At 38.9% G+C, this 23,931-nt stretch overlaps 1 protein-coding gene across 1 annotated transcript in view; it reads left to right on the forward strand.

Moving 5' to 3' along the window:
* DNAJC5B (DnaJ heat shock protein family (Hsp40) member C5 beta) overlaps positions 1-23,931 on the forward strand; it is a gene marked incomplete at its 3' end in the record, with an annotated part of 67,776 nt that overhangs the window by 12,003 nt on the left and 31,842 nt on the right. The window contains exon 2 of the mRNA XM_079722714.1: positions 7,660-7,787. Within this exon, the coding sequence (XP_079578840.1) occupies positions 7,669-7,787 (119 nt within the window). The 5' untranslated portion in view covers positions 7,660-7,668. The remainder of the gene's footprint in view (positions 1-7,659; positions 7,788-23,931) is intronic.

The following is a 23,931-nucleotide window of genomic DNA, read 5'->3' on the forward strand; positions in this document are numbered from 1 at the left end:
GGCCACATTTTGCAAAATTCAGGAGTAATACCTGTCTCATTTGACTTAAGACTTTTTCAGTCTGTATGATCTTACTCAAAATCATAGGGAACTATTCTCTCTTGTGACCTTCTATTTTATATGAGACTTTGACCATTGTTTTAACAAGAAATCCCTAATTTTTTTTTTTTTGTCTGTGCCATTTGGCATGCAGGATCTTAGTTCCTTGACCAGGGATTGAACCCATGCCCCCTGCAATGGAAGTGTGGAGTCTTAACCACTGGACCGCCAAGGAAGTCCCAAGAAATCCCTAATTCTTAAAACCACCTTAGTTACCACTGTGACTCAGTGCCTCTTAACTAAGATTAGGGTAAAATATTCAGATATGAAAACAGGTGAATTAATGTAGTGAGAAATTACAGTTTCACCCTTATTAATGTTATATGGTCCTTCCAGTAATTTTAAAGCAACTGATTAGTACTAGCCTTAGACCAAAGGAATATAAAATTAAAAAGAACCCACTTTGACTCTGAATAGCTAAAGCAACCTTGAGAAAGAACAACAAAGGTGGAGGCATCACACTCCCTGATTTCAAACTATATTATTAATATAAATGCTATAGTAATCAAAACAGTATGGTATTGGCATAAAAACAGACACACAGATCAATGGAACAGAACACAGAGCCCAGAAATAAAGCCATGCTCGTATGGTCAATTAATCTATGACAAAGGAGCCAAGAGTATACACTGAGGAAAGGACAGTCTCTTCAATAAATGTGTTGGGAAAACTGGACAACCACATGCAAAGGAATGAAACTGGACCGTTATCTTACACCGTACACAAAAATCAACTCAAAATGGATTAAAAACTTGAAGGTAAGACGTGAAACCATAAAAGTCCTAGAAGAAAATGTAGGTGGTAAGCACCTTGACATCGGTGTTGGTGATATTTTGGATTTGACATTAAAAGCAAAGGCAACTAAAGCACAAATAGACAAGTGGGAATATGTCAAACTAAAAACCTTCTGCACAGCAAAGGACACCATCAACAAAGTGAAAAGGCAACCTACCAAATGGGGGAAAGTATTTGCAAATCATATATCCGATAACAGGTTAATAACTAAAATATATAAAGAATTCATAAAAATCAATAGCAAAAAAGCAAGCAACCCAAATAAACAATGGATAGAGGATCTGAATAGGTATTTTTCCAAAGAAGACATGCAGATGGCCAACAGGTACACGAAAAGGCGCTCAACAACACTAATCATCAGGGAAATGCAAGCCACAACCACAGTAAGATATCACTTCACACCTGTCCAAATGGCTATCATCAAAAAGTCTACAAATAACACGTGCTGACGAAAATGTGGAGAAAATGGAGCCTCTTGTGCACTGTTTGTAAGAATGTAAATTGGTGCATCAACTATGGCAAACAGTACCGAGGTTCCTCAAAAAATTGAAAACAGAACTACCATATATTTCAGCAATTTCTCTTCTGGGTATTTATCCAAAGAAAACATTAACTCAAATAGATACCTGCACCCCCATGTTCATTGCAGCATTATTTGCAATAGCCAAGATATGAAAACAACCTAAGTGTATATCAAGGGATGAATGGATAAAGAAAATGCGGTATGTATCACTTAGCCATAAAAAAGAAGGAAACCTTGCCATTTATGACAACATGGATGGACCTTGAGGGTATCATGCTAAGTGAAATAATTCAGACAAACACTATATAATCTCACTTACATGTGGAATAAAAACAAACAAACCTGAGCTCACAGATACAGAGAACAGATTGGTGGGTGCCATAAGCAGAGAGGGGTGGGGGGAGCATGGTCGTGGTAATGAGTGGGTGAAATAGGTGAAGGGGGTTGAAAGATACAAACTTCTAGCTATAAAATAAGTCGTGGAGATGTCATGTACAGCACGGTGACTATAGTTAATAATACCGTATGGCATATTTGGAAGTTGCTAAGAGAGTAGATCTTAAAAGTTTTCGTCACAAGAAAAAAAATTTGTAACTATGTATGGTGATGGATGTTACCTAGACTTACCATGGTGATCTTTTAGCAATATATACAAATATTGAACCATTACATTGTACACCTGAAATGAATTAAATATGTCAACTATATCTCAATAAAAAAATAATAAAAGAACCCACTTTGCATGTCAGGAGATAGCACATTTTCTTGATTGAAAGTTCTGGTGGAAACCTGGAAGCAATTCCATAGCAGCATCTGGCTGAGCCAAGCAACAGTTGACTAATGATCAAATTAGAGGTAGCATGTATTTTGGTATCACTGGATGCCTTGTAATGGCAACCTTTGTGGTCATGCATGTTTTATTCTCTCTTTGTTATGTTTTCCAGAGGGATAACCAATTGGCTGATAGAGTAACAAATCAAAAGTAACTCGACGCCATTGACCCGCTTAAGCTCGCATGGGAACGACGGAAAGGAGCAGCCGTTTACTCTGAAAGAGCGGAACAGGTATGAAACAATTCCTTGTTGTTGCCTTTCTTTATTTCTTTGCACATCTATTTCCAGACCAGTTGAAAACAGCAAGTTATTCCTGTTTGAAAACACAGAATCGGAGTTACAGGAACAGGTACTGTGGGTTATTTGTAAGATTCCCAAGTTGTCTCATCTTCAGGTTGCTGTTTATAGAAGTACCAAGTGCAGTCAAGAGGTAATTATTTTTCAATAGCAAACTGTAATCACACTAGGGAGAATTATTACTTTAAAACATAGGTCAGCATTTTGGATGTGTGTTTAGCTTTAAGATACAACGCCCTTTGAATAAGGAGATCTTGCTCCAATAAACAGATTTCTATAGAGGAATTATAGAAGTAATTTAAAAATGGTGAAACATGTTGGCTCCTCCAATCACAGCCATCAGAAGTGTTTTTGCTGTTTAATGATCTAATCTCCCCTGCTCACATTCATTTTCTCAGCCGTGAAGGGACCCTGCCAAGAAAGGCATAGTTTGACTTTTTTTCCATTTTCAGAATTCACATAATAGACAGAGGTGAAGCTTCTTTTACTCTGAAGGAAACATTTCATGTCAACATGAAAAATTTAGAACAGCATTTGTAGGGCTCCTGGAATTAGAACCTTTAAAATATGGGTTTGTTTTGAATTGGATGTCTGTCACCATTGGAGTGTTGAACGTTCTTTCAATTATATCTTTATCAAGAGACAGGTAAGCTGTATGTGGTTTGGTAGTGACTTTAGCGGTCAGTGGTTTAAGAAATTATGATATTAATGGATTGTAATGCAGCTAGAAAGTAATTTAAGTTCAGATGATTGTCATGCACTTATCATGATCAAAATTAAATTACTTAATAACTGCATAACAGTTTTTCTTGATAGGATAGTATAGATGAGAGACTATGAATGAATAATAAAGACTTGAGTTTTGCACAGGAACATTAGCATTCAAAAGGCTACAGAGGAAGAACTTATAAAGATTATATATTATATAAGGAATTAAACAAAGGTATGACTCCATTATTTAAGTTTAAGGAGAGTTTTTAGGAGATGTTTTGACTATTGCTCTGTAGTTAGTATGTTCTTGGCATAATGTCTTTATTTTCACACAATAAACAACTAAGGGTTTCAATGTATTACTCTATTGAATTTGACACTAAATGTCATCTGCATTAATAATATATGAAGAGTCTGGTTTCCAGCTCAGCAAGGGCACAGAAAAATAGCAGGTTGTTGCTTGACCCACAGAAAGCAACCCTGCAGTCTTTGGGTTCCTTTATGTTTCAGTTTATAGAGTCAGCCAACTACTAACAACACTGACCAGCTATTGACCAACTATCTTTTTCTTGTGTTCCAATATTGATGTAATTTTTTTAAGTACCTCAATTAAGAGATGTTGATGTTGTCATCTAAAAAGAAATATTCTGATCTCTTGGGAATAGGGCAAAGAAGATGAAACAGAAAATAAACAAATTCCAAACTCTGTAACAACCCATTCTGAATATTATTCAATCCACAACATAAAGAAAGTCAGCTACTGGATTTCACTTAGCAGGAATAGATTACAGTGTGATTAGATTTCTAAATAAAGGATGATATGAAAAATTACATAAACCAAAGGAATAGCCAGTTACCATGTCTTCTTGGGCGTGAGTTTCTATGTACAGAACTATTTGAGAGATGGAATCTGCCTTCTTTTTCCACTGGGGAAAGGAGTATGTAAAGGGATGGCTGTGGGGCGGGGAAGGGTGAACCCCACATTGTTTCCAGGACTACTCCAGCCCCCAAGTGACCTCTCTCTCTTGTTCCTCACCTGGAATAACTTTAGGGGCCAGTCTTGGAAAAATAAAGTCCCAGTCAAAACTGGGACACTGTGCATGCTTGTGCCTTGTTGAAATTGATTTTAGGACAATCTGTTGATTTATGCACGCCATGGCCTCTCTCTTATTTCATGAGATAGATGATGAAGAGTGAATACATTTTATTCCCTCAAACTGAAACTGTTTCTTTTGAATATAGACAAAAATAAAGGTAACTCTTTTTCATATTTTTATTTCTTCTTAGTTCTCTTGACTAGCTCTCTACAAACTTTCTTTCTGAAAATGTCTTGACCCAGATTTATCACTGCTTCTTTTATCCATACTAGTAATGTCTATACACTATACCTGAATCTGTTTGGTTTGAATACCTTAGTGTATGTATATATATACATATATATATCTGTGTGTGTGTGTATATATATATATACACGCACACACATATATATATACCATTGTTATGTCCCTGAAGTATTCATTCTCAAATACCTGCAAGCCACTTTCAATTTAAAGGTAGAGTAGGTTGCAGTGATTTAAGAAAAATCCACAGTGGATAAGCCTGGCTTAAAGGTGCTCAGGGAACTGCTACTGATGTTTAATATAGGTACATGACACTAAGGAGTATTGGTGGACAGTGACTATTTATAGCTAAGACATGCTCAAAAGAAAACAATGTATATACATTTGTGTACAGGGAGGAATTTTACTGGCTCAACCCAAGGGAGGGTTGATGGACAAACCGTGGGAGGGGATGAGCTGCAAGTGTACCCGAAAACAGCTGGAACCAGGGGACTGAACCCCACCGAGGCTCGCTCTCCATCTCCTGCCACTGCTCCCCTTCTGCAGGTCTGTTTCAATCTCTCTCATTTCAGGCCAGCCAACAATACCCAAATTTTACGTTTTACAAGTTTTACCATCTGAGAGATTGTTCTACACCCAAAACAAAAAAAAATCTTAGGGAAGGACTCTGGTTGACCTGGTTGACTTGGCTTGGGTAAGGTACCCACTCCTGGTCTATTCAACTGAGATCACGTAAGACTGAGGCAGGTCTCACGAGACGCCTATGCTGCAGTGCAGAAGGAGGAGAAAGGAGAGCTAATAGGCTAATGGTACAGTTGTCTGCTACAGTGATCTCTGGTCAGAATGCCCCAAAAGGCATTTGTTAAGTTGGCTTAGATGACCTCTAACTCCATATTCTACGGTCCTAAGATTTGAATCATTATGTTGATATATTCCTTTTTTTTTTTTTTTTTTTGTGGTATGCGGGCCTCTCACTCTTGTGGCCTGTCCTGTTGTGGACCACAGGCTCCAGACACGCAGGCTCAGCAGCCATGGCTCGCGGGCCCAGCCGCTCTGCGGCATGTGGGATCTTCCTGGACCAGGGCACGAACCCGTGTCCCCTGCATCAGCAGGCGGACTCTCAACCACTGCGCCACCAGGGAAGCCCGGCACGTTGTCCTTCTTAATCGAATTACTTAGGACCACAAGCGCTCACTGTGCCAGGTTGCGGTCTCAGGGGCCTCTAAGACCACCCTGACCCACCAAATGACATCCAGAAGGCTCTGCTCTTGCCTGTGTTGGTTCAGTCATTAGTCTGGCGGAAGCAGAGCTCAAAGGTTGGCTTCACCCAAGCCCATCTACCACTGGCATGTGCCCATTTGGGTCTGCTGCTGCCACTGTGGTCATCAGGGATTCCTTGTGTTGGACATGAGTATCGCCACAACCCTGATGCCATCTCCTGAGCCTTGGTATATACATTCATTCACTCTTACAGCACTTGCTGCCCAAAGCCCAAAGCCCAGAGATAGACAGTAATTTTCAAGGAATTTCTGGTCAGAGGAGCTTGCAATCTAAGTAATTTTATTTATTTTTTCTTTTTTTTGTTTTCGTGATCAAATACAACATAAAGTTTACTCTTTTAACTGTACAATTCAACGACATGCAGTAAAATCACAGTGATATTTAACCATCACCACTATCTACTTCCAGAACTTTTGCATCATCCCACACAGAAATTTTGTGCCCATTAAGCAATCACTCCCCATTCCCCACTTCCCCCTCACCCCCACCTCTGGTAGCCTGTAGTCTACCTTCTGTCTCTATGAATATGCCTATTCAAGGTACTCATAGAACAGGGATCATATACAATATTTGTCCTTTTGTGACTGGCTTATTTCACTTAGATAATGTTTTCAAGGTTCATCTTATTGTAGCATGTATCAGAATTCCATTTCTTTTTATAGCTGAGTAATATTTCATTGTATGTACATATCACATTTTCATTTATCTGGCTTTTACGAATAATGCTGCTATGAACATCGGTATTTGTTTCTGTTTTTTAATATATTAACTTATTTAATTCTTCAACAGCTCTATGAGTTCAGGCACTTTTTTGTCTCCAATTTATAGATAGGGATGGTCATGCAGCTGGTCATGGCAAGGCCAATATTCCAACCCAGAGGGTCTGACTACAGTACACTCTCTGACTTACACACTGTGCCTCCTTTAATAAAAATAGTTCTTTGAAGTTACTATGTCCTGGGTACATTATACGCATTATTTCTAAATCCTTAAGGTATCCTTATGATGTGGGCTTTATTATCCTCATATTACAAGTGAAGACATTAAGGCTTGGCGAGGCTGAGTGTGGATGCAGGAATGCCCCCAGTGTGTTTGCTTCTCCATGCTTCCCCCCTAGAGCCAGAACACAGCAGGAATATGGCTCCTTGGGACTTGGGACAGCACAGCCCTTTCTGTGCTGTGCTATCTCGTGTGCAAAACCCATGAGCACTGTTGGGGGACCTGGTATCCCACAGCTGCAGAGGAGTTCTAACCAGGCTCCTAGATGAGACCAGGATTTTTTTTTTTTTTGATACTTACAGAAAGTTGGTTTTTTGCATTTTGTTTGTTTTGTTTTAAAAAAAAACTCACACTCTAACAATGGCTAGGCCAATAGCCTCAAAGTAAAATAGATGATTATTTCCATTGCTAACTTTGGAAAAGATACAAAAAAGGAGTTATGCAAATTCTGACCCAAAAAATCTATATATGCCTCACTTGGGAGGACTGATTTTTAACAATTATGAGTTAGCTGGATATTTAGATAACATTTTGCTTCTATTTACCCATGTGGACAAAGCCATATTCCATTTGCGTGGCTGCCTGTAGCCTTTAAAACCCTGACTGACTTGAAGCTCTAGTGTTGGCTTTCCTCACCTTTTTCTCCCCTCCTTTCGCAGCTAACACAAAGATGTACTTCAGATTGTCAGTTTACAAAAGGTCAGAAATGAACTATCTTCCCTTGAGAGAGTGGGATCCAGTATGCATAACCCTCACGGCTATCTCCCCTCTGGTTTTGCAGCTTGAGAAAATGGCATGTAACACACCTGACCAAAGACAGCGGACTATGTCCACATCTGGAGAAGCTCTATATGAAATTCTTGGGCTGCATAAGGGAGCATCAAATGAAGAAATTAAGAAAACGTACAGGTACAGAGGAAGTTCAGTGATGCTATTTCCTGTACTGCTAGTGAGAGTTCTTTTGTGATTGGCGAGTGCCTCCAATTAAAGACATAAGCTTCCTGCTGAGACCTGGTAATCAAGAGTTGTGGAACTCATGTTCCATTCCCTATTCTACAGCAGAAGCAATTGGGAATGGACAGGCATCACACTGATTTTATGAAAGAACTCTCTTGTGATGCTGGGCCTTAGGAAAAGGTAGCCTGTGTTCTAGGCCTGCATTGTTAGAGAGAGACAGACATACAGACAAACACTGCAAATGACCAGGAGCTGTGATTTAAGCCACAGGAGATAGCATCACCAAATCTGGTAGAGGGATTTAAAAAAATAAATAAAGTGGAGCTTCGTTGTAATTGCTGTATTGTGCTATGCTTTTCAAGTCTTCAGTTTTGATCTTTCATATCCGATCTAATTCCAAGTTAGCTACTTCTGGGAAAAATTGGAATATCTTTTTCTTCAAAGCATCAAGGAATTTTAAAAAGGATTAAGTAAAAAAATAATTTACTTATTGTGCAAAATTTGGAAATCACTAAAAATGAAGATAATAACATTTATCCATAATTCTACCTCTAGTGATAATTATCACTGATATTTTTTCTTCCAGTCTTTTAAAAAAAATCTAGAGAAGACATTTTACACTCAAATTGGATTTATCTATATTCTCTAACTAGCTGTCTTTTTTTTTGTCTTGTCCCAATTTTATTTATTTATTTTTATACAATTTTTAAAGGTTACTTTCCATGTACAGTTACTACAAAATACTGGCTCTGTTCCCTGTGTTGTACAGTATGCCCTTGAGCCTGTCTTACACCCAGTAGTTTGTCCCTCCCCGGCCACTTGTAACCACTAGTTTGCTCTCTATACCTGTGAGTCTGTTTCTTTTATGTTACATTCACTAGTTTGTTGTATTTTTTCATTAAAATTTTTTTCCAACCTCTTGCATTTCATATTTTAGGAAAATATAATTTTTTCTCTTTTTTAATTTTTTTATTTTTATACAATTTTAAAGGTTAATTTCCATTTACAGTTATTACTAAATATTGGCTGCATTCTCCTTGTTGTACGATACGTCCTTGAGCCTATCTTACACCCAGTAGTTTGTACCTCCCACTCCCCCATCCCTATATTGGGCGCATGTATGTTTTCAAATTAGTGGTTTTGCTTTTTTGGATATATACCCAGGAGTGGAACTGCTGGGTCATATGGCAGTTCTATTTTTAGTTTTTTGAGAAACCTCCATACTATTTTCCATAGTGGCTGCACCAATTTACATTCCCATCAACTATCTAGCTTTCTTTTTAACAAGATCCTATCATGAAAATATTTTGGTGCTATTTAATATTGTGATTTTTAATGCCTGCAGCCTATGGCTATTCTGTAACTTAATTACTTTATGAGCTACTTTTTAACATGCAAATTCTTTTAATTTTCACTATACTTAATATCCTTGTACATAAATGATGATGCATATTTCTAATTACTTCCTAACTTATTGAGGAATAAAGCTGTGCCTTTAGAAGAAAAATGAATCAAAATACAAATGAAAGTTTCAGATTTTAATCAGTTACTTCTTGATTTGGCCTTGAATTCGGTTTTTAAACTTATTTTTGTTTGTTTTTTGTTGTATGGAAGTTTAATATTTTTAGGTAGGCAAATTTGTTAGTCATTTCCTTTATGGCTTTTATCTGTTGTGGTTAGAAAGCCTCTCCCGATTATAATATTATAAAAATATTAACCATTATCTTCTTCTAGTACATTTATGATTTTGCTTTTATATTAAATCTTTGATCCATTTGGAGTTTATTTTGACATGAGGAATGAAGGTAGGATTCCAGATTAATTTTTTTCCCAAATCACTAGCCCACCAAAATTTATTGAATTCTCCTTTTTTATCTACTGATGGAAAATTCTTTGGCTTTGAATTGGAACCTTCACCATGTGGTAAACTATGGGACCTGAAACGTCTTCAAGAAGCATGTGCTGAAGAATAAATGACAGTGGTGAAAATTTTCATTTGAATCCAAATAGTTCTGTGAAAATGGTAGATTTTGATCCAAGTCAATATCAATCTTCTAGTTTATATTTTACTTAAGGTGCTGGAGAAGAAAAAGTCTTTGCTGTTTCGTTGTGCCCTAGAGCTACCCAGGAGTGTGGCTGGGAGCTGTTCAGCCCCCTCTGGGTAGATGTCCTTGGTGAAGGGTCACTAAACTTGACCTTTAACCCTTTGGGCTGAGACACTGTGCTGGGGTGGGACTGGGAATCAAAGTATACGCACTGTAAGCATAATATCCTACACAAAGATGATCCCCAAAATGAGAAAAAAAGTGATGTCTCACTATAAGTTCTAAAGCCCACTTTACTTTACAAATGTGACTTTTAATTGCCTTTATTTATTTTGTAAGCTAAAATTTCAAGTCATATCCTAATTAAGACACTAATTATGCTGAGTTGTTTGCAAGTTTAATAATTACAACCTAAAGTCTTTTCATGTAATCAGTGTCTTCCTATTAATTTTGTTTTAATGTCATACAAATATTATTTTTTCAGCTGATTAGGGCACTAGTATGCTGCCAAAAGCATCTACTTCTAACTAAATTACACATTTGTATTCTGCAAGTTATTCAAAATGTATGAGCAGACTGAAAATCCACTGAGAATATTATTCTTATATTCAGGGATCTGGATCAAAGCAGTGACAATATAGTGAAATTAAAAGTCAGTGAAGTTTAATAAAACTACCAACTGTTGAATCCATACGGATTCAAAAAATCCAATATTTTTAAAAAATATTTTATTTTATTTTTGAATAGATAATATATTCACCTGATTAAAATGAGAACACAGAAACAGGTATACAAAAAAATTCTCCCTCCTACCTCATATCCCCCACGTTCCCTCCCCAGGGAAAGAAATTCCTGTGTACCCTTCTAGAGAGATCTTATGCTATATAAACATATAAAGAGACCTTCTGGTCTAGGCAAGATGGTACAGGCTTGTCTCTCACAGATCCTCCCTGCTAATAAGCATGATGAAAACCCTTGAAAATAACACAAGAGACAAAAAAAAAGAGAACCTTCGAAAGGTAGATGGAAGAAGAAGAGATGAATTGGTTAGGGATCACAGGACCAAAGGAGCAACACAGTGACAAGGCATCTTACAACTCTGCACCCAAGAAAAGGTAATCCAGGCCTGGCCTTTCCCAACACCCGCTCTAGCAATGGAAGGCAGCCAGGTAGTCCTATTCTTCCTCTAAATTGAACGGAAGTCCTGCCAACAACTCTAGGTAATCCCAGCAGAAACAGCAAAGAGGACCAACTGAATGTCCGCCTAACAAGAGCCAGCCAGAGGGCCTTCCCACCAGCCTGAGCCTCCTCTCTCCCACCCAGAGATCCCACTTTACAGGGGAAATTAACAAGAGGGATTCTGTCACAACAAACACCCAGCCCAGGAAATGTTTTTGTCCCTGCAGCCTGGAGATTCCCTTCCCCCACCTAAAGGCACCAGACATCCAGCCTGGGAAGGCTCCTTTCACTTCCTCAACTAGTACCAACAAGCACCAGTAGTAGCCCCAGAGGCAGGAGACAAACCAAGCAGACCAAAATAGCACCATGGAGTTTCTGAAAACTAGACTGTCACTGGAACCACTGACCACAAAAGTAGGCTAGGACCTGCATGCTAAACCCAAACAAACTGACTGTCTATTAAAATGAAAAATTTAAATAGGACCCAGAGTCTCCTAACATAATAGCCAAAATGTCCAGATTAAAATCATGCATTTTATACAAAGAACGAAGGAAATCCCAACTTGCATGAGAAGAGATCATCATCTGACTCCCACACAGAGATGAACCAGTTATTGGAATTATCTAAGTATTTTAAAGTAACCATCATAAGAAAGATTCAACAAGGAATTTCAAATTCTCTTGAACCAAGTGAAAAAAATGGAAATTTCAGCAAAGAAATAGAAGTTGTAAAGAAGAACCAAATGGAAATTAAAGAACTGAAGAATAACAGAAATAATATAACTAACTGGATGGGCTCACTAGTAGGGTAGAGCTAATGACAGAGGAAAGAATCAGTGTCCTCCTCAGGACAGATCAATACAATGTATGCAATCTGAACAACATGAGAATATAAACTGAAAACAAACAGTCACAGGAAACTGCGAGGCCATAACGAAAGATCTAACATTTACAGCATTCATGTCCTAGAAGGGGAGAAGAAAGAGAGTGAGACTGAAGAGTATTCAAAGAAATAACCACCGAAAATTCCCCCAATTTGGCAAAACATGTAAACCTACAAATCAAGAAGCTGAGTGAGGGCTTCCCTGGTGATGCAGTGGTTAAGAATACACCTGCCAATGCAGGGGACATGGGTTTGAGCCCTGGTTCAGGAAGATCCCACATGCCGCGGAGCAACTAAGCCCATGCGCCACAACTACTGAGCCTGCGCTCTAGAACCCATGAGCCACAACTAGTGAAGCCCACATGCCTAGAGCCCATGCTCCACAGCAAAAGAAGCCACCACAATGAGAAGCCCACAAACTGCAACGAAGAGTAGCCCCCTCTTGCCACAACTAGAGAAAGCCCGCACACAGCAATGAAGACCCAATGCAGCCAAAAATAAATAAATAAATAAATAAATAATTTAAAAAAAAAGAAGCTGAGTGAATCTCAAATAGTATAAATCTAAACAAGTCCATACTAAGACACATCATAATTAAACCTCTGAAAACTAAAGACAAAGAAAATAAAAGCAGACAGAGAAATAACACAATGCTTATATGGGGACAGTAATTCAAATGACAGCAGATTTCTCATCTGAAATAACAGTGGCCAGAAAGAAGTGATACAACATTTTTCAAGTGCTAAAAGAACTGTGAATTCTATATCTGGTGAAACTATCCTTCAGGAATTATGGGGAAGGAAATACGTTCTCAGATTAAGGAAAACTAAAAGAATTAATCACTAGCAGATCTACTCAAAGAATGGCTAAAGGATGTTCTTCAAAAGAAAGAAAATGATGAAGGAAGCAATCTTGGATCATCAGAAAGGAAGAAAGAACAATGAAGAACACAGAAATATGGGTAAATACAATTGACTATCCTTCTCCTCATAAGTTTTCTAAATAATATATGATGACTGGTATAAAAATTATAATATCATCTGATACTCAAGACAATGATATTTAAAAGTGGAGAGAATAATGGGACCTAAATGGGAGTGAGCTTTCTGCACTTGACTCAAATGGTCAAACACTGTTATCAGTAGACTGTGATAACCACTAAAAAGAATACACAAAGTAATACACTCCAAAAAACTAGAAGTAAATCAAGATGGAATCCTTGAAAATGCTCAAATAACCCCCAGGAAGATAAGAAAAGGGAAATGGAGAAATGAGAAACAGAGGAAACAAGCAGAAAACAAATAAATGACAGACTTAGCCCTAACATATTAATAATTACATTAAATGTAAATGGTCTAAGTATGCATTATATTTTTCCTTTCTTGTTATACAGATGGTGGTGTACTATCACTCCTACATTGTGAGTTGCATTCTTCTCTTAATATATCTTGGAGATCATTCTAGGAAATGATCAGTTCATAAAAAGTTTCCATTTTTTCACATTGCTGTATAGCTTTCCATGGCAGAGCTGTCTCATGATTGAATCATTTCTCTATTGATGGATAGTTAGGTTGTTTTCCATCAAGGCTTCCTTTTTAAACCAACTTCGAGCTTCTCAGAGAGGCAAACAGAAAGTTTCCCATGGTCCCAGAAAGGTAGATAGAGGTGGGAAGAGGGAAACTATCTTGGTGTTCCTGTCCACTTTCCAGTTTTGCTATGTACCAATTCTAAATTCCTGAGCAAGTATCTAGTGGACCCAGCTGGGTCAGAGGCTCGCCCACGTCTACCCGGCTCTAACTAGAGATCTGGAATCGCAAACCCCCACTACCACTTAGCAAGGACTGTAGGATCCAACCCTATGGGAAGGAAAAGTGGCTATGTTCTCTAAGAGGGGTACAGAGTTGGGAAGGAAACTGTCAATATCTCTAGTCCTTTATTTTTTAAGAGAATACCATAAACAGCCTCACAGACCTATCTCAGTGCCTTCCTATGTCTATAAACCCTTATCATAGAACCTTTCTGTCAATAAACCATCTTGTCTTCCTATATCATTGTTTTTCCTACATTACAAGTACCACCATACTTCATTAGTCAGCTGATAAATTGGAGTCCCCAGCTGTTTCAAAGGACAGCAGGGAGGATGACTAGAGGAAGGTTTCTACTGTGCCAATCCATAATGTACTGAAGCACTTGCCTCATTGAGATTTTGTAAAGAGAAATGAGATCACTTTTTCAAAGCACTTGGAGCCCTTTGTGGAAAATCACAGTGAAAATACCAGGTACTGTTATGAATGGACAGACACTCTCATCCTTCAAAGTCTAAAATTATCCTGCCATTTGGTGCTACTGTTCAAAAACCATTTATCTAGCATAAAGTGAGTTTTTGCTCCATGTCAAAAGTGCCATAGCACAGAGTGAGACTCGTGGTATGAGTCTTATCCAGGGCCTTCATTATGGAATAAATCTGCCTTCCATATTACAGAGCATAATAATTCCAAGGAGTCTGAAGACTAAGCCTTATTTAATTCAATTCCCTCATAGCTGGGTCATGTCACTTAATCCTACCAATGTTTCTTCACAAGATGAACAAATATTTTCCCCCTATTCTCCCACTGCCTAAGAGTCTTTACTCCCCCTTTTCATGCTGTCTGAAGGAGACTCACTTGAGTTAAGTTTTTAAAGTTCAGATACACCTGGAATGGCTAAGAGGTTACCCATCTTTCACATATTTGCTGTAGCTTTAAACAGGCATGCTTTCCCCTCTCACCTAATTAAAGCAGTCTCTCTGAGCCAACAGAAATTTTGAGTTAGGAAGCTGGCAGAGGAGGAGAGGAAGAGAGAAATATTAGTGAACCGTGGGACGACTGGGGACATGGTAGGTTGCTGAAATAAGACACTCAAAGATTATTTTCTACATAGCCCCCAATACCAGTCTTTGGCCCCCTTCAAGTGACTCAAGAGCTTAGGTTCCCTGTAAAGTCTCCACCACCCAAGTCCCTCTAGGAGGCTGCCCTGGGAGAGTCTCCCAGGACCCAGGAATCAGTTCATTCCCATGTAGCAGGACTGCTCCACCAAACCAAGTTTCCACCCTGTTGATGATACCTGCTTTGCCTTTCACTCAGGGAGCATGTCCACGGCCACTGCTAGATACAACCCGGGGCATGCTAGGCTCTGCTGCTGCAGGTCCCTGGTTCTCAGCTGGGTACAGCTGCTCTGCTGCTGTTCTGTGCCACTCTCCCAGGCCTGGCAGGCATAGCAGGGGCTCCTTGCTCACTACTCAGTGCTCAAGTCTTCTGACTACTACTCCAGGCCAAGAAGCTGCCTCTGCTAGTCCTCTTGAGACTCAAAGGAGTCATAAATGCCTGCTGGGCTGTGCCCTTGGGAGGTGGGGGGATGGATGTAGGGAATGGCTCCCTCGTTTTTGTGATACTCTCTTAGAGCCCCCAGTGAATGTCAAAGTTTGGTAGAAAAGCTTCCAGCTTTTCTTGTAGATCTCTTTTTCTATAGGACCCAGATAAGCGCTCAAGGGTGAGTCAGAGACTAGCAGTAATGATGCTATACCTAGAATCTCCACCCGCTCTGACAGATAAACATTTGTTCCCTTCATAAAGGGTCATGTTTATCATGTCTGGCTCTTTCTTCCCTAAGACAGCATCCTTTCCCAGAACACTCTGCAGTTCCCAGCCCACCCCCAGAGAGGCTTCTGTCAGGCTGCCCTACCAGTTTGTCAGACTCACCCAACTGTGAGTGCTCCAGCAGGGTATATGGCTTAGACACCTTCTGGAAGGCTCTCTAGCCCTGGGGGATTTCTGGGAGGCTGCCATCACCATGCTCTCAAGCATGCCCTGATTTGTTTAAACTCCTGGCTGTGCAGGGCAGGCTGTGATGGCTACAAGATGCATCCCTACCATAGCCCTACAACAAGGCTACCTGACTATGTTCTCCTTAAAAACCCGAATTACGTAAATGCAGTTTGTCATTAATCTGATGCTCAGCAAGCACTTTAGGTGTGTGATTAGAGCCTTCTTTTCTTGATATTGACTGGCACATAAAAATCCTTCACTCCAAAATCAGTAGATTGTTGATCTATACCTCATACTGCTATCTAATTATTGCAGAAGCCAGGAAGGCTGATCAGATCACTTAGCAACCACTGGTATGTTTAGAGTCTCCTTCAATAGTAATGGCTTTATAGCAGCAACTCTTGTTTATTACCCAACAGATATTAATTGAGCACCTACTATATGTTGGGCATGGTTTTATGCACTGAGAAAATAGCAGTGAACAAAAGAGACAAAATCCCAGCACTCCTGTAGCCTACACAGTCTACCAGATGCTGGTAAATGATGTGGAGAAAAGCAAAGCAGTGCTAGGAATGGTGCTGGATGTTACATATTCTCTTTGAGGTGTTCCACACAGATTTGAACACTAAAATCCCTCTACTTCAGTGAACTCTAAGTATATAGTAACAGTCAAGAGTGCAGGATATGGAGTCAGAAAGACCTGGATTCAAACCCCTTCTCTTAGCCTCATTTTTCTCACAGTAAAATGCAGATAATGGTACTGACCTCAGAGGGTTGCTGAGGATTAAATGAGATGATACATGTGAAGTGTCTAGCCAAGGTCTGGCACATGGGTACTGGCTGCCACAAAGGATACATAAGAAGTGAGAAAAACAGCCTTAAAGAATGGCATTCTTCAAACCTGGCTGGGGCATGGGTGCAAAGAGACTCTCTAAGGAATGTCTGTGTGTGTGCGCATGTATGTGAGAGGGTGTGTCTGTGTGTGTGTGTGTGTGTGTGAGAGAGAGTGTGTGTACGTTTGTGTGTAAGAGAGTGTGTGTATGGGGGGTATTTAGATTCTGTGACATTTAAATTCCACTGAACACGTTTAAAAGAGTGTTACAACTTATATTTTAACATGCCAACGTTTGTAATATGCTGAAAATTGCACCCTTTGCATCTATTCACTTTTTTTTTGTTTTGGCTGCTCCCCGCAGCATGCAGGAACTTAGTTCCCCGACCAGGGATCGAACGAACCCATGCCCCCTGCAGTGGAAGTGAAAAGTCCTAACCAGTGGGCTGACAGGGAATTCTTACATCTATTCACTTTTATCAAAAAAATTTTAGATACCAAGTTAAGACTGTGGAAGGAACAATTTCTCAAAATTATTTTAAGAAGCATATAAGTAGAAAGTTAGAATCTAATTGAGAGAGAGAGAGAGAGAGAGAGAGAGAGAGAAGGGGAGGGAAGGAGAGAGGCAAGAGAGAAGAGAACAAAAAAAGAAGAAACCCAAACATCATACCCAAAGAGATTACAAGGAACCAAGGAACCACTGCGGTGGGTTTGAGGAGAGGGGCGTGTTGGGAGCTTCCCTGAAGCCCTCTACACGCTGCATGGCCCACTGTGCTGTCCCATCAGAGCATGAAATCCTCATAGGCTGTAATTCCCTCTTTCTTGCCTTTCCCACTCCATCAACTCCTTGAGGGCAGGCAGTATGCTTTGTCTTCCATTGCACTTCCAGTCCTAGCACCAAGCCAATATTTACCAAATGCAAGAATGAACTGGTCAGCAAATAGATTTTTGCCTGTGGGTTTTCTCCTTGATTATATTCTCAGCTTCTTTAGGACCATTTCTCAAATATTTGGTCACCTAGCTGAAGAGGGAGTCATATGCTGACCCAGTACATAGAGAGGGGCACATCAGCTAGGAAAGACCATAGTTTCAGTAGAGACACAGTACATTTTACATGGCTGTGGAGCCTTCAAGTGAGAAGTACTTAGGGGATAAGGAAGGGAAAACTCTGTAGAAAATAGAGCCGGTTATGCAATTTAGAGACTCTAAGTCTTGGGTATTCAAAATCTCATACGCAACCTAAATGTTAGTTTTTATTTACACTGATGTGTACATTTTTGAAGTTAGAGAAAAACAAATTTAAGATGGCTGAAAGGAAGGCTGACTGGTTCCCCTGGTGCACGTGGTGCAGGAGCCTAACATAACACTGGCCAGCTGGATAAGAAATCAGATACAGATCGAGCTCTTCCTTAGGTCCTCAGAGAACCGCAAAATCGAAGTGAACCGTTCTGTGTATTAGCACCTGGGTCTCTGTGCCCATGGATGAGCTTAATTTCTCCTTGTTGACAAGGTACCAAATATCTCGGTTCACAGGGTAGCAGGGACTCAATTGATTTTTCTATTTCATTCAATTTCACATGGAACTTTCTGGAAATTATCTTCCACCTCTGAAGAGGTGAGTTGCCTCAGAGTAGACCAAAGTGTGGCAATGCTGTTTTCACAAGGAGCAGGAAAGAGTGTCATTTCCATAGTGATCTGTGGCAACCCCTATCTGTGGTGCTTTTACCCATCTTTATTAGCAATTACAGGTCATAACAGAGGCTGCTTATGAATAAAGTTTAAATGTCAGGGGAATGCATAGCTAATAAGAATTGTAAATATTTACAAGGCAAAGTGATGATTCAAGCTCACAAAATAAATTGAAATTAATGTCTATCAAGCACTAATTTGTTTCCCGAGTTCTAAAACCTTCCACTAGAAAGAAGAGTATATGAGGCTATGTCAGCGTTATCTTCCAGGTCAGTGCATGACCTCCCGTCTCCTATGGCAAATCTTCCACTTGATCCTTAGTTCTTCAGGCAGCTTCCCCTTCAGTTATTCCTGGGCACTAGAATCATTAGGATCAATGGCTTTTTTTTTTCCACTCACTCATTCACTCAATACCTATTTATTACTAGATACCTATTATCAATACATTATACTATGAAAGATGAATATACATATCTATCTATATATCTACGTCTATCTATACCCATCTGTAACCACAAACTTTGTACCATTTAAAGAGCTTACCTTATAAAAAGTTAGATTTAGTAAGGTTTAAAAGACACATACTAGAAGAAGACAAGCAAAACAAGGGAAATTGTGGTGAGGGGGAGAGATTAACTTGAGCACAGAATTCATGTTAATCATTTAAATGAAAGTGAATGCTTCCTGCCATTATTCATCCCTATCCCAGGCATTATGCTAGGTTCTGGGGATACAATTCTAAGCAAACCATTGTCACTGATCTCATGTAACCTGAGGTCCAACGGAGGAGACAGAACACAATCAAATGATGAAAAAAATGAGTGTACAATTACTGATGCGATGATGTGTTCTAAAGGAAAAAGGATGGCTTCATGAGAGTATATAACAAAGCTGATCTGGACTAGGGATTAGAGAAGTCTTCCCCAAGAAAGTTAATGCAGTCTTAATTTTAGGACAATTTATACCAATTTATATAGTACAAATTATACCAGTCAAAGAAAAGCCAGAAGGACAATCATAAGAGCCACAATGAGTCATTAATAACAAGAATAATAAAAATAACCAACATATATGGAATGCTTCCTATGTGCCAGGCACTATGCTCAGTGATTTATGTTCATTATTCAATTTAATGCTCACATCTCTGTATTGTAGATACTATTATTAGCTTCATTTTACACTTGAGAAAACTGAGGCTTAGGAAGGTAGGATAAGTAGCTGTCCGAAGTCACACAGCAGTAAGTAGTGGAGTTAATACCAGCATTTGGGTTGCCTTACTCCGGAGCCTACTGCTCTTAACCATTACATCTCTGATTTTAGAATAGCTACCATGAATCCAAAGGATTAAAGGCCTGAATCTGAGTGAGAGGTCACACTGAAGGATGGAGCAAAGATCAGGGTCTGAGAAGGAAGGTTGGGGATGAAATTTAGGGTTCTTAGGCCCAGGTTGAGATTTAAAGACAGCAGTAGTGAGAGGAATCCAGAATTAGCACAGAGCTGTAAGTTCCAGACAGTGTGGGGAAGTGGGTCCACTATCAGCACACCCAGGAGATGACTGCACATCCCAGCTAATGTGATGTTTGCTCTTATACTGGATAGGAGTAGCTTTTGGTATTTACTAGCAAAGTTCTAGATGGTTAAATGAGTCAGAGTTGCAAGGGAGTCCATATAGGTCCTAAGGTGATGTAAGGCACCTCTTTCTGGCAATACTAACTGTTAAGTCCAACTGCTTCTTAAGTCATCTATTGATAAAATAAAATCATGGCATCATTTGGTGCATTTTATGTGCCAGATACCTTGAACCTGTAGCTATACCTGATGGCCTACGTACTTAATAAATAACTGGTAAATAAATTCAGGCATGAAAATTATAAATTAATAAATCAGTAAGAAAAAGCAATCCTTTTCTTCCTGGGTGCTTTAGCAATGGCCATCAAGCCAAATAAACTAATGCAGTAGTTGAAAGAAATTATGTGGACATAAATTTAAACAACACTAACACTGTTTATCTCATTGAATATTGTTACATCTATTAGGTATCAAAACATTCCTTAAATCTTCTTTATGTCCATTAGTATTCTTGAAAGAAAAGCATAAATAATAAAAGAATACTTTCAAAGAAATGTTTTCTATAAACAATACATTTTACTGGAATTGTTATAGATATTAAACTATTGATAGGTGATGACATCAATGAAAATGGTAGAATAAGGAACTCTAAAAGTCTCCTCCACCATAAAAGCAACTAAAAATCTAAAAGATTTTTAGAACTATCAGAACTATCAGAATCAACCTTTTCAGAACCTGGAAACTATACAGAAGCTTGTGGCAACTGGGGTGCACTTTTTTTTTAAGTTGAATCATGCTAAGAACACTGAACTTCATGGCATTTTAAACTGTCCTAGTCCTATACCCTGCTCCTCAGCTCAGCTGTAACCTTGAAAATAGCTGTCTGTGTTCCTGGTACCAGTGGTACCAGAAGAAGCAGAAAAGACTTCATTTGCAAATAATTGTCATTGGAGGATCTGTCTGGTAGCTCCCTGGAAAACCTGTTTAAAAGGCTTGTTTTATCTCACCTACATCAAAAGTTATCCAGTGCTATAAAGTTGCTATGAAAGGAGGGAGGGCATTTGTTTAAAACATTTATAGGCAAAGTTTTAGTCATTGCTGCCTGAGGTAATGAATAACAGTTGGGGCAACAGGAGACTCACTAAAGAAACTTGGGAGAAAAGGCTGGGGAATGAGATACTTAGGGGAAAAAGGGCTTTGAAAAGCTCTGACCTATTCCTGGGAATCTAGAAGCTACTACCATGTCCAGGGGTCTGCACACGCTCAGGAAAGACCTGAGAAAGCCCTAAGCTCTCACTTCTGGCTGACCTTGAAGAGCTGTGCAGGCAGGAAGTAAAGGCTAAGGCAGAGTTGTAAACTGCCTAGCTGAGTGCTGAAGGTGTGCCCTACCATACACACAGAGCCCATCTGCAAAGACTGGGTGATTTTTGGCTCCAAATGTGTAAGAAAATCTGTTTAATCTTTAGCTGGCCATTAAGCTAATGGAACAGACACTTCAGTGACCACACATGACGAAGAATACAGACTTTAATTGCGGCATGCAGGCTCTTAGCACACAGCAGTGATGATCCCATGTACCGCAACTAAGACCTGGTGCAGACAAATAAATAAATATTAAAAAAAAAAAGAATACAGACTTTATAAAATTAGGTCAGAAAAGTCACTAAACAAACAACAACTACAACAAGCAACAACCGAAAACCATAGGGAAAGAGGAGATTCTGAAATGTAGAGTGGCCAGATTATACTATTCAAACGTCCAGTTTTCAAAAAAAATATTATCAGCCATGCAAAGAAACAAGAAAGGCCCACATGCAGGGAGAAAAAAAAATCAACAGAAACTGTCCCCGAGAAAGCTCCAAATATGGACCTATTAGACAAAGACTTTAAATAAGCTAAGTATGTGAAAGGCTAAAGAAAATCATGCCTCAAGAACTAAAGGATAAAAATGATATCTCATCACATACAGAATATTAACAAAATAATAAAAACTATATAAAAGAACCAAAATAGAGATTCTGGAGTTGAAAAGTACAATAACTAAAATGAAAATTTCATTAGAGGGCTCAATAGTAGATTTGAGTGGGCAGAAGAGAGAAAGAGTGAAATTGAAGATAGGTGAATTTCACTGCATACACCATCATGCATACCAACACATACAAAATAAGAGTCCCAGGGGCTTCCTTGGTGGCGCAGTGGTTGAGAGTCTGCCTGCCGATGCAGGGGACGCGGGTTCGTGCCCCGGTCCGGGAGGATCCCACATGCCGTGGAGCGGCGGGCCCATGAGCCATGGCCGCTGAGCCTGCACGTCCGGAGCCTGTGCTCCACAACGGGAGAGGCCGCAACAGTGAGAGGCCTGCATACCACAAAAAAAAAAAAAGAGTCCCAGAGGAGACAAGAAAGAGAGAGAAAGGGGAGAAAAGAATATTTGAAGAAATAATGGCTGAAAACTTTCCAAGTTTGATGAAAAATATTAATCTACACATCCAAGAAGCTCCATGATCTCTAAGTAAGATAAACTCAAGAAAATCTTCACTGAGACACATCATAAACAACTGTTCAAAGCCAAAAAGTATGTTGAAAGCAGCAAGGGAAAAGCGACTCATCATGTATAAAGGGTCCTCAGTAAGATCAACAAGTGATTTCTCATTAGAAACTATGAGGCCAGAAGGCAGTAGGATGATATATTCAAAGTGCTGAAAGAAAATATATGTCAACCAATAATTTTATATTTACCAAAATTATCCCTCAAAAATGAAAGAGAAATCAACACATTTCTAGAGAAATAAATAAATGAGTCATTAGCAAACTTTCCCTATAAGAAATTCTAAAAGGAGTCCTCAGGCTGAAATGCAAATACATTAGGCACTAACTTGAACCCACGTGAAGAATTAGTGGACACCAGTAAAAGTAACTTCATAGGTAAATATAAAAGACAGAATTAATCTGTTTGTTTGTAATTCTTCTTTTTTCCTATCTTATTTAAAAAACAACTGCATACATATACAAGTCAACACCAAAAAAACAAACAACCTGACTGAAAAATGGGTGGAAGAACTGAATAGACATTTTTCCAAAGAGGAAATGCAGATGGCCAACAGGCACATGAAAAGATGCTCAACATCACTAATAATCAGGGAAATGCAAATCAAAACCACCACGAGATATCACCTCACACCTGTTAGAAGGACTATTATCAAAAAGACAAGAACTAACAACTGTTGGTGAGGATGTGGAGAAAAGAGAACCTGTGCACACTGTTGGTAGGAATATAAATTGGTACACCCACTATGGAAAACAGTATTGAAATTCTTAAAATTAAAAATAGAACTACCATGCAATTCCACTCCTTGGTATTTATCTAAAGAAATCAAAAACACTAACTTGAAAAGATATCTGTACCCATGTTAACTGCAGTGCTATTTATAATAGTCAAGACATGGAAACAACCTAAGTGTCCATCAATGGATAAATACTATTCAGCCATAAAAAGAAGGAAATCCTGCCATTTTTGACAACATGAATAGACCTTGAGGGCATTATGCTAAGTGAAAAACTCAGAAAAAGACAAATAATGTGTGATCTCACTCATACATAGAATCTAAAAAAACCCCAAACTCATAGATACAGAGAACAGACTGGTGGTTGCCAGAGGTGGAGGCTGGGGCTGAGTGAAATGGGTGAAGCTGGTCAAAAGGTACAAACTTCCAGTTATAAAATAAATAAGTCCTGGAGGAAAATACAAAATTAAAAAAGCAAAAAGAATAGGCTATAAATGCTTTTAATAGAGATCAAATTGTCATAACTTGATGTTGTATGTGTATAATGCTTTGCCATTAATATTGTACAATGTGCTTAGCTATTTACCATAGGGAAAAAAAGCATCAAATAATTAATAGTATAAGAGCATTCCAACAAAGCTGTTAAGAAAGTGTTAAATAGCTTTGAAGCTAGCAATTCATGTATACATTAAACAAAACGAAACAAATTTCTATCTAAAGTAGTCACGCTTAAATAAACAACAGAGAATTGTGGTTTCCAGGGACTGAGGGAAGGAGGAAATGGTTAGTTGTTTAACAGATACAAAGCTACAGTT

The sequence above is a fragment of the Hyperoodon ampullatus genome, assembly GCF_949752795.1.
Source record: "Hyperoodon ampullatus genome assembly, chromosome: 17".
NCBI lineage: Eukaryota > Metazoa > Chordata > Mammalia > Artiodactyla > Ziphiidae > Hyperoodon > Hyperoodon ampullatus.